General features: G+C 44.1%; 1 protein-coding gene across 1 annotated transcript in view; it reads left to right on the forward strand.

The window, feature by feature from the left end:
* Positions 1–6,867: 6,867 nt before the first annotated feature.
* The window catches only part of prdm1a (PR domain containing 1a, with ZNF domain), a 14,291-nt gene continuing 8,919 nt past the window's right edge, over positions 6,868–12,239 (forward strand). The window contains exons 1-2 of the mRNA XM_083918242.1: positions 6,868–6,986; positions 10,347–10,691. Coding sequence (XP_083774368.1) covers positions 6,960–6,986; positions 10,347–10,691 — 372 coding nt within the window. The 5' untranslated portion in view covers positions 6,868–6,959. The remainder of the gene's footprint in view (positions 6,987–10,346; positions 10,692–12,239) is intronic.

The following is a 12,239-nucleotide window of genomic DNA, read 5'->3' on the forward strand; positions in this document are numbered from 1 at the left end:
TGGTTTTTATCTGTTATCTAACCAGGTCGTCTCACTCACATCCAGATCTGTTATTCAAGAGAGACCCGAGAACAAAAACATTCAAAGAAAAGGCTGCATGCAGGTCAGTGTCCTGTTCCAGTGGGGACAGACATGAACACAGCGTTATATGCGAGCTAATATGGGTTAATGGGTTAAGAACGTCTGATTTAGGGACATTTCTGAGGTCAAGAGTTGAAAGCAGAAGAGTGGAGGCTGTTGTAGCAGCAGAGCGATGACCACACTTTTGGAAGGAGATGCATGACCTGTGTCCACAGAGTGTATGGAAGTAGATTCTGACTACAAACACACTTACATTTCCACCCAAAGGAATGCGGAGGATCAATCCCACCTGTAGCCCCTGAAGCCCCCATTCACCCATCCCCATCCTATTTCTCTTCATCCCTCTCCTTTCTCCTCTCTCACCTTCACTCTCCCTCCATCTCCTCCACTCTCTCCTTCTCTGCTCTACATGGCTTCAAAGCTCTCGCAGACGGCAGATTTCAGCAAAACTCATCGACTAAAACTGCAGAGCGGAGTAGAAAGTTTATGTAAGATAACTCTTGTATGTATGTGTGAGTGTATGTGTTTGATAGAGGCCCTCTGTTAAACTAACAGAGACCCAGGTGGTCTCTGGGCCGTCCTTTGTCACTCCTCCTTGTCTCCTGCAGGCATGCATGCAGGCCCACCGCAGAAACAAAAAGACACATTTCAATGTGACTTCAGAGCAGTTTGTGTGCAGGGGGAGTAAACCACCCTTACATACACCCTCTGCCCCCCCTAACCTACTGTAGATAGCCCCCAGCTAATTGGCTTCAATCTGGTGCTGTGAATGGCAAACAGTGATCATTTCTGTGTGAATGTGTGTTTTTGTCTGTAAGTCTCCAACCAGCTACAGTTCAAGTTTTACAGAGGCAGTTCAACTTTTGGGGAAACAGAACGCTGCAAAATATTCACTGCCACGTTTACACACTTGGTTATTTCGATATCTGTGCATGGTGACTAAAGAACTTCAAAACATTAGAACATCAAGGGTGGAGTGTGAAGAAGTGAAGTATACTGAAAAAGATCTTGTTCAACCGAGGGTGATGAATGTTCAATGTTTAATACTTTAAAGGGGCGTTCACAACAAATGAGAAAGACGCAAACTGAACGGAAACTCTACATTAAAAATCAATGTAAATGGCGCATTGACACACGTTTCAGGCGGCGGCGGCTCGAATGGCGCGAATGGAGCATCTGAAGTGACGCGAATAAAGTTGAAAATTTCGGACTTTTCAACATCAAGGGTGGAGTGTGGACAGCCAATCAGCGTTGATTGCCGCGACAGCCAATCAGCGTTGAGATCGCGATAAGCGCCATCAAATTTCTCCATGATGCATCCGGGGGCTCACCAAATACGCTTTTGTTGCAGTTCTTGGCAGCGACGTACCTTTAGGTATTCGGTCTACTGGAAATCCAGAAGAAGAAGAAGAAAGCGTCAGTGCAGAGTGAAGCGTATCCTGGTCTGATGTACTGGAAACCGGGCAGCATGGCTTCAGAGGTTAAATCACTGACGGCCTGATCTCACTACAACACAACGACTCTTTTAAGAGCCACACACTTCATCTGAGAGCTCATTTTATGTATTTTTATGAGCATTCAGATCCCTGGTTAGCACTAGCATAACTTTCCATTTAGCACAACAGCAGAGTAGGCTGGGCGGGGGGGTTAGCTTCAGTTTGTTAGCCGCCTCGGCTGCTACCTGCAATTGAAGCGATGAAGCGATGATCAAAAATGTGACAAATGTGAGCAAGCGGCGCGATACAAGCGCCTCAAGCAATTATATTTGCGTGTATCGCATTTGGTGTGAACGCAGCTTAAGAGAAGATTTAGGGGAGAATATCACTTTAAGTTTAGTGCAGGCTAAACTTTTTGGGGAAAATACCTTCGCTTGACAACTGACCAAAATGGAAGCCACCACGATGCACTGATGTACTTGCTTTAATGCACGATGGTAACCCCATGTATCTCTTTTGAAAAAGGATGCTACGTGTCCACAAATGCAGTTCCACATGAGCAGTATGTCATGATATAAAGTCAGCAGCAGACTCTGAGCACGGGAGGAAGTTCTCTCTCCTCCAGGTACACGCAAAACATGCTTCTTTATGAGCACATGATCAGAGTCATCGAAAGTAAGTGTTTGAAAAAAAGTGATAGGTGATTATCGTGATTAACTGGCTCGTCCACAAAAAATTACACACCCTCTGGCAGCCACAGTTTACGCCCATTTGGCACTGAGGTTGTTTGTGTGTTCGTGAGGCAGTGTGTGAATGCACGATCGTGTGGATGCATGTGCGTACGTGGTCGCAGCTATTGCACATTTGTGCTTGATTTAAATGTATCACAACAGACTTTAATTCACAAAACACTACTTATAAATTGTTGAAAATATCCAAACAGTCTTCTCAGGAGAATGGAAAAAAGAACAGCCCACTTGAAAGCACTGTCACTGTCACATCTACCCCCAAAATATATTTATTTATGCAAAGTAGTTGCACGCGAGTGATTTATTTGTGTGTGTACCCAGGTCAATATAATCATCAGCCAACAAGCTACTAAGCATTTTTTTTTTAAAGGGAGACAACTCTTTCTTTTAACCTCTCTCTCTCTCCGCCTCAGTCTTCGTCTGCTCTGTCTCTCCGGTTGTTTTGCACAGGGAAGAATTGCTTGGTTGCAAAGCATCAACATGTCCGACAGCTGTGGGACAGATCTACAGCTGTGTGTGTGTGTGTGTGTGTGTGTGTGTGTGTGTGTGTGTGCGCGTGTGTGTGTGTGTGTGTGTGTGTGTGTGTGTGTGTGTGTGTGTGTGTGTGTGTGTGTGTGTGTGTGTGTGTGTGTGTGTGTGTGTGTGTGTGTGTGTCGGGGTCGTCCGTTGGCAGGAAGCAGTAGGCAGCGAGTGATGTGGTCAGACCCTCTGTCACCAGAGAGAGATCGAGAGGGAGGTCCCGTGTCTCTCTCTCTTCTTCCCTTCTTCCTGTTGCTTGTTTTCTTTTCCTGATCATCGTTCTTCATTAGAGAAAGAAAAAAACACACACACACAAACAGACCGAGACTCATTTAGCTCTCTGAAGGCTGGTGCTGATGATTGTTGATATGGCGATGAACTCGTGCACGGGTTCGGCTTCTTTCAGTTTTCAGGTCGACAGAAAAAGGAAAGAAAATTATAAAAAAAATTGAACTTTTCTCCCAGAAATGAACGTTATGTTTGATCCAAGACAGGAGCAGTGTAATGATATACATGTTTTATGTTTTGGAGGACAGAATCTTTCATGGTTTCTATGATTGTCAGTTCAGTTGGTCAGAAAAGTGGAAAGCGTTTCAGAGAGAAATTGAAAAAAGAACCAGGAGATAAAAACAATATTTGTTTCTTTTAATCTAATGAAGATGACTCAGGTTGTCTGCATCTGTGCGTCTCTATGTGCCCTGCGATAGACTCTGCGTCCTCTCCAGGGTGGACCCCGCCTCATGCCCGATGTCAGCTGAGATCGGCTCCAGCCCCCCCGCGACCCCGACAGGGACAAGCAGTTGAAGATGAATGAATGAATGAATGAATGAATGAAGATGACTCACTAAAACCAGGTCCACATTGACGCCAGTGTGGAAAATACTGCAAAATGTTCTTTAAGTCCAACTTTTAATTATTTATTTATATTAAACAAGATTCAGTCTCGCTGTAGGTCAGCAAGACTGAATTTTTTCATTTTTAGTCTACATTTTATAACATACTTTTACTCTTTATTTTCATTATTATTTTTCCATTTCTCATTTTTAAACAAGTGCTTTAAAAAAAAATAAATGCTCTGCCCCTGTGTCTGCCAATACTGTCCTTGGGTGGAAGTGGCTCAGTTTGTAGGTGTCTTGGCTGGGAACCGTAGGGTCGCTGGTTCAAGTCCCTGTATGGAGCGTGGACTGGTGGCTGGAGAGGTGCCAGTTCATCTCCTGGGCACTGCCGAGGTGCTGTTGAGCAAGGCACCTAACCCCCAACTGCTCGGGGCGCTGGTCACTGGCAGCCCCCTCGCTCTAACATCTCTCCTTAATTGCATGTATAGGTCCTGTTTGTGCATGTGTGTATTTCGGGCCTGTGTGTGTAACATGTATAATAATAAGAGTGAAAAAATTCAATTTCCCCGTGCGGGATAAATAAAGTTCTTCTTCTTTTATTCCTGTCGGTTTATCCCGTAGGAAAAACCTGAATCAAAATCGAAGGGAAATCAAGTGAGAGAAACACGGCGTGACCCTTTTTTCCTGAATTCATTTATCGTGCTGGGGAGGGGAAGAGATGAAAAAAAACTAGAGAGTGAGACGGGTCAGTGTGGAAAATCATTTTTGTAAATACAGTGAGGAAATCAAAGGGAAAGGGGGGGGGGGGGGAGAAGGGGGAGCCAAGTGAGTGGGAGGTAAATTGAGGGAGTCGGGGGACAATTAGATGGGAATTTCCAGTGTTAGTGAGAGAGTGAGCTTTTGTTATAACAGGGCGAGTGAGAGCTATATGTTTTAATGCGTCTGTTGAATTGATATCTGGACTGTTAGAGAACAATGTAAAATTAAGAACAGGGGAATATAGAGAGAGGAAAAAGGAGAGAAGAGAAAAGAATAAAGCACACAAACGCCTCATTACGGAAATTTAACATGTTAGTCTCGAGTTTGGAAAATCACTTTTTCATAGAGTTCTGTCTGTTACACAAAACCATTTATTGGAAACTGATTGGGAGAGGGCGTGTGGGGGTTAGCACTGTAGCCTCACAGCAAGAGGGTTCCTGGTTCCAATCCCGGCTGGGGCCCTTCTGTTTGCATGTTCTCCCCGTGTCTGCATGGGTTTTCTCCGGGTTCTACAGTTTCAGTCCAAAGACATGCACGTGTTAGGTTCATTGATGACTCGTAGGTGATCGAATTGATAAATCACCCGTAGGTGTGAATGGTTGTCTGTCTCTGTTTGTCTCTATGTGCCCTGCGATAGTCTGGCGTCCTGTCCAGGGTGGACCCCACCTCACGCCCGATGTCAGCTGGGATCGGCTCCAGCCCCCCTGCGACCCCGACAGGGACAATTGGTTGAAGATGAATGAATGAATGAATGATTGGAAGAGGGCAGGAACCTACCTTGCATGGTGATTGGATGAACAATCTGTCAATCGAGCTCTCGCCAAAGTCAAACAGGAGGGAAGAGAAAACGCCTCTGCCATCGAGAAAAGTCTTAAGTGGCAAACAGAGCTCACCTCTTTAGTCGCCTCTCGTGTTGTCATCACCCCACCGTGCTCCCTCCATCAACTGCCAGTAGCTCCTCGCGGGACGCTGCTTCCCCTTTCGCTCAGAACACAAACGCATGACCGAGAGCCTGACAAGATTCCCCGCGTGACATGTGCACTCTAAGTGATTTTGTGCTGTGAAAGGTAACGTCAGCATGAGTACTGCAATAAAGGTATGAAAGTCTTTGAAGAGCAAAAGAAAAAAGACGCCGTCATAGAGCCACAAACGGCGCCGAACCGAAGTCCGTGTGCAGAACTCCACACATCAGTGATTTGCGAGACGACCCACAGGAGGGTCAAAAAGTGACAAAACAGCGTTCAGGAAAACCCAAGTCATTAATAAGTTAGAGAAACATCGTGTGCAAAAGTTCACCATCTGTTCCTCTCTCTCTTTCTCTCTCTCAGACACACCACGCCATTCAATCTCCGACCTTCTCTCTACTGACCATACCACCATATAGTTAGCGGGTTGTGTTTCAGGTTCAAGTGAATCAGATCTTTTGCTGCCAAAATGCCGGCTGCTCTGTGTGTTAGCTTGGTCCAGGGTGAATGAACAAAGCCAGCGTTGCGGAATAAGACATTTTTTTTAAATCAACAGATTAGAATCATATTTTTCTTTTTGTTCTCTTTCCCTTCTCCTCTGCGTTCATCACAAGCTTGGGCAACGCACGAGTATCCACGCGTTGTTAATTTACATTTCGGAACCTGAAATCAAGCCACTTTAAAGGGAGAGAAAGTAAAAGAGAGAGACAAAGTGGGGGAAGAGGAGAAACTGAGAGGGAGAGAGAGAGGGAGAGAAAGAGAAAGAGAAAGAGAGAGAGAGAGCTGAAGAATCACAGAGAACGAGAGGAGAGGGAGAGTAACTAGGAGAGGGTGAGACGAATAGACAATAAGAGAGAGAGAGAGTACTTCAGCGAAGGAAACAGACCAGTCCTGCCCCCTAGAGGCAGTGTGTGTGTGTGTGTGTGTGTGTGTGTGTGTGTGTGTGTGTGTGTGTGTGTGTGTGTGTGTGTGTGTGTGTGTTTTCCTGGGGAAGAGAGGGACATCCTGTGACAGTGACTCAAATGCTCCCCCCTCAACACACACACACACACACACACACACACACACACACACACACACACACACACACACGTTGTTTACCCTTTTGAAGCTGCTAACAGACGTTTCCCACACGCACACGCACACACACACACACACACACACACACACACACACACACACACACACACACACACAGGACAGCACAACTTTTTCTGCATCAAGTCTTCTTTCAACGATGATGAGGGTGTGTGTGTGCGTGTCTGTCTGTGTGTGCGTGTGTGTGTGCGTGAGGAAAGTGGGGTTGTGAAGTGGGCGGAGCCCGGAGGAGGGGCATTGATGCTGGGGGCGGGGTTTGTGTGTGGAGGGGCGTGTCTCTTTCCAGTTTAGTCAGATGGATGTCGGACATTGTCAGGCAGTTGAACACAGGACAGCGAGTGGATCACACGCTCACTCACACACACACACTTTAACACACACACACGCACAAGCAGCGGTGTGGAGTATCAGCGCTCGGAGCGGGACGGACAGAGGGGAACTGCACCTGTCCCACACACACACACACACACAGACTCTTCACACACACATATAGAGAGGATCTGCCCGGTCGTCCCTATGTGTGGATGGGACCAAAGTTACACGGTGAGTACGGAGCAGCTCACTTTCTCATCCTTTACCAACAGGGAGGACGGAACAAATACCTTCTTCTTTAAGCTTCTTTTTTCTGTTTCTTTTTGACTTTTTATTAATTTAAACATTGCATTTAAATTTCTGCATGATGCGAACAGAAAACCAGTGAGTTATTGTACATTATTAAGACTTCTTCGTCCACTTTTAAGATCATTTTAAATCCTATTTTGTCTTTTCGGGGCTTGTTTCTGACTGGAGATTTAAAGTTGTTTTTAATTCGGGCAGACAGATTTTAATTTGACTTAAATGCTGAGGATGATGCGCTGCTGCTGCTGCTGCTGGTGGTGTTTTTTGCACCTTTTTGCACCTTTTTTTAGGGATTGTTTTAACTTCTGCTTTTAAAAGTTTTAAAGATTTTAAAGGTGTTGGTCCAGCAGCTCGGGTTGAGAGTTCAGGCACACTTGAAGGAGTTGCATTGGTGTTTGTAATGAAGACAGCTGCACTCAGAGGTGGACATTAGGTGCTTTTTGTCACCAAAGTTTCCTCACATCACTGTGAATTTGACTTTTTCTCCTCTTGATTTGCTGCTGTTCCCCCTGAAAGGTGCTTAAACAGCTCACAGAGTTTCATCCTGACTTGACTTATCAAATTGAACCCTGGGTTGAAATTGCTCTGACTGTGCACACTCAGCTTTTGTGTTTTTTCGGTTAGTCCCAATGTGTGAGAGGTGAACTGTTTCACTATTAGTTTTCGATGGTGCAGCTGTTATGCAAAGAGGATCTGCTGAGAGCTGAAATATTGAGGACTATTTCCATTTCTGATCAGGTTTTGTGAAATTGCTTCATTTAAATGGCAAATAGAAGAAACTGTTCTTCTCACGGTCTGTACGCTGTCGGGGAGAAATTACCTTTTTCTTGATGGAAAATTTCTACAATTCAAATAGTGGGGTCTAGTGGGATTTGAATGTCATTTGAATGATTTGCTTTGCTCCAGTTTGGACGAGTTTTACTGTTAAAGTGTGTGTTTGATGCACAGATGATCAGCTTTTCCCCAAGTCTGACAAGTATTTAAATCATTTTAAGAACATTTTTTTTGCAAATTTAGAACAAAAAAAACACTTATGTGATTTGCAAGAGTAAATAAACATCAGAATGAAAGTTAATATGAATTGAAACGAGGCACTTGACTTATTCAGCTCAGAGTTTGGGCCCCGCGGTGTGTATCACAATGTGGAAATGTCTGTTTTTATTTTTGGAAATAGTGATATTAACTTTTGGTTGTATCTCTTTATAAGCATCGGAATCAAAGTGTTGATCTTGGTGCTTAGTATACGTGGTCCCTGTCCAATCAAGTTGTAAACTAACAAAAAAAAAAGACTCCTCATCAGCACCCAGAGGGGATTTGAGTTGATGTCTTTGAGTCTTGCTGCTGTTTGGAGCAGAAGTCGTCAGCTGTGACTTGAGCCAGTTGGATGTGAAATAATTGTCTTTGTTGCGGCTGCAGAAGAATTCAAGGAGCTCAGTGTGGTCACCGAAGATCTGCTGCTTTTCCGCTCGCATGCGTGGGATGAGCAGCATGTTTTTCCCTGAGTGGATATCTGCCTCTCTCTGTGTGTGTGTGTGTGTGTGTGTGTGTGTGTGTGTGTGTGTGTGTGTGTGTGTGTGTGTGTGTGTCTTGGGTGGGATTGCGTTTGAAGTCTTGTTTGTGCTGCTGTGGCCCCCCAAATGGAAAAGTTTTGGCGCTCCCTTCCTCATCGTCCCCCGTCCATTACACACACACACACACACACACACACACACACGCACACGCTGGGAGTCAGTCGGGGATGATTTGCCGGTTCCGCTGCAGTGCCACTCTGCTTCCAATTTTAGCTTCATTCAGACACAGACAGCGTTTCCTTCCTCTGTCTTCAACCCCAGGAAGAGACGGGAGGGGGAGTGGGAGTGGGAGTGGGAAGAGGGGGAGACAGGGGGAGGTTTGAGCTTCATAATCTTCTCTCACACATAGAAACTGATAACTGCTTCATTGTTTTTCAGTAGGAAAAAAGTAGTGAAATACAGAGAATAGGACAAAAAGACATATTAAATTAAAGAAAGTTGTCTGGAAACAACTCATAAGCAAACTCTTATGCTATAACAATATAATAATAATAATTGTTCATGCAGGTAAAATGTGGATTGGATGGAAAATATCCACCAGGTGACATTCATTGTTCAGTATTTCTATCAGCTGATGTGTAAAAGCATCAGAATTTGTTTGATTTTGTATTATTTTTTCAAAGGACAGATGCCATTCGTTAAACGTTATAACCTATATATAACCTTATAAAAATAAAAGAAATGCATCCGTTTGACTCTATATTGTTAATATACACGAACAGAAAAGGATTTGATCACTTTGTTTGAAACACGTGCAGAGTTCCTCTTTGTTCCCCTTTGTTCAAAGTCTCTGTTTCAGCCCGGCTCATTTTAAATTTGTGTTTTTTAACAAAGAAAAAAGAAAAGATCGATGAGAAATCAACATGAAGGGATAATATTTCTTATTACAGCTGAACAAATGAATATTACTGAGTGACTAAAAGGTTTTACACTGCTGGGTTTTGATCATTTTTATTTTTTGGAAAATAATAATATCATCATCGTTTTATTAAAGTGATTTAAACTATATGAATAAATTAATGCAGGTTTTTATCCGTAATTGTTTCCAAAATTAGTTTTCTATAAATAGTTGGCAGGACAAAATGTTTCCCGTCTATTTCTAAGTGTGTGTGTGTGTGTGTGTGTGTGTGTGTGTGTGTGTGTGTGTGTGTGTGTGTGTGAGACAGCAGCATTAGTCAGCCCACTGACCACCCCCACCCCCCCACTGAGTCACCCCACATAATAATAATCCCAGCTCTTCCTTTTCCTCCGTTTATCTCTCTATCCGTTCTATCATCTTTTTTCCTCATCCTTTTCTTTCTGTCCTCCTTTTCTTTCTTATCCTTTTTTCTCCCACATCTCCTGTTTTTCTTACTTCAGATCATTTTTCCACTTTGTCTCTCTCTCTGTCTCTGCTTTTATCTTTTTCCTCTCTTTCTCTCTCCCCATTTTTCTCCTTCATCTTCTCATCCTTACCTTCTTTTACGTTCCTTCCTTTGCCTCTCATTCTGTCCTTACTTCCCTTTGTTTCTCCATATCTATAATTATTTTCCTTCTTTCCTCAGCTCTCCCTCCTTTCTTCCACATTGTATCTTTCTTTCTTTCTTTCTTTCTTTCTTTTTTCCATTAAATATTTCCATGTGTGTGTCAGTCTTGTTGCATGACTTTTCATTGATGGAAATGCTTAAATAAAAGGAGATTAAAACTTGAATTTTCTCTCTTCTCTCTCAACCAGGCGACCTCTCATAGCTCGGCCATGTTGACCAGTGAGGGGGCGCACACCATGGAGCAGGACGACACGCACCACGGAGCCAAGATGGCTTCCACCGCCACCACCAGCCCCAGCTCAGTCGGAGCAGAGACGATGGCGGACACGGACATTGACATGGACATGGAGATGGAGATGGAGGACGCAGACATGAGCCGGTGGACGGAGGCAGAGTTCGAGGAGAAGTGCACATACATCGTCAAGGATACGCCGTGGGAGGCGGGGCCAGACGGTGACGCTGTGACGACAACCAGAGCTGAGGCTTCACTGCCCCGAAACCTGGCCTTCAAACACCCGGCTGACACCAAGGAGGTCAGACTCAGACACACACACACACACACACACACACACACACACTTACAGACATACAAACTTTCTCTCCAGTCACAATTTTTCACACACACGGAGAAGGCCATCTGCGCACAGTTGTGAGTCAGATGTCGGTCATGTAATGAAGAGGGGGTCCTGTCTCGCCATAAAACTTCACACACACATTACGGAGAGGAATCTGTATTCTTGTGAGAGAGTGTGTGTAAGAGTGGGTGTGTGAAAAGCCTGAAGCAAGAGTTTACACACATTCAAACACACGTACACATACATACTGTAAGTGCATTCGTGTGTACACTAAGACTTCATCAGCTCGTATCCGTACATGAAAACTCATTCATCATCTTAGAGAATGATGACAGCTTTATCCCAAGAGGGTGTGTGTGTGTGTGTGTGTGTGTGTTTCAAATCTCATAGATTTAATGGAAGTCATTAAAGCAGCTGCAGTACCTGTGCCTTCTGGCAGGGAGCGCAGTGCAACATCTCGACAGACCCAACACATCAAACTGCCTTTGTCTGCTGCTTTTTAAGCTGCTCAGAGACATTTAATGAGAATATTATGGGACCTTTGACCCCTCCGATTCCTCATATCTCAAAGCTGCAGTGGCCCGTACAGTTCTTGAAACATGAGACACGGTGTCTTGAAACTCCTTAACATCCTGCTGAAGTCAGAGTTGACTTACTGGTGATCGTCAATAACTTTGTATATTTTGGTGCCGTTTTTGTGACCAGGCAGAAAATGCACAGCGTGATGAAATTCTCCCTGTGAATCTTTCTCAACTCATCAAATTGCAACCTTTTGACTTTTTCACAAACCTGAATGGATAGTCATTGATCGACCTGGAGGTTGAAAAAGTCAAAATGTCAAAGGTTGAAACTGAGGTTGGGTAACAGGGAGGTGTTGCACAGAAACAACAGAAATGACTCTCTGGTAAAAAAAAAAAGAAGTGATAAACGGGGTGTTTAGCTTCTGAAAAGTTGAAACATTAGTTGTAAATTTGCATTTTTCAACAGCTTTAGTATTCAAAGAAGGGCAATCGGAGAGCGCACACCTCCTCCAAAGCATCTCACAAAATTAATGGAGTGTGATTTTTCCCAGTCGGGGCATCGTTTTTCTGATTATACTGATGCCACTTGAATGCAGCATAAACGCCCTTTCTTGCAACGTTTGAAACTGTTTGTAAATCCGCCCTGTGATTCACATCCACTCCAATTTTGAATGGGGCCTTCCTTCATCCATGCTACACCCTCCCATGTAATGTTTCATGAAAATCAGGCCAGTGGTTGACAATCAAAGAGTAAAACCTGACCTCCTTTGTGGACATTTTAATGTCATCACACGTCAGTCTTGAGGCGACCTGGCAAAAACGCATCTCCTGCTGCATGTTGCATCTACGCTGTGTTTTTCCAAACAGTTTAAACCAGGGGGAAAAAAGTGCTGATGCTTGCAGATCAAAAGGTCGTGACTTTGGCAATTTTGACACTTTGTGAGTTTGTCTGTAAACTTTAAAGCAGCGTGATTACATGGATTTT

The sequence above is a fragment of the Echiichthys vipera genome (genome assembly GCF_963691815.1).
Source record: "Echiichthys vipera genome assembly, chromosome: 8".
Lineage (NCBI taxonomy): Eukaryota > Metazoa > Chordata > Actinopteri > Perciformes > Trachinidae > Echiichthys > Echiichthys vipera.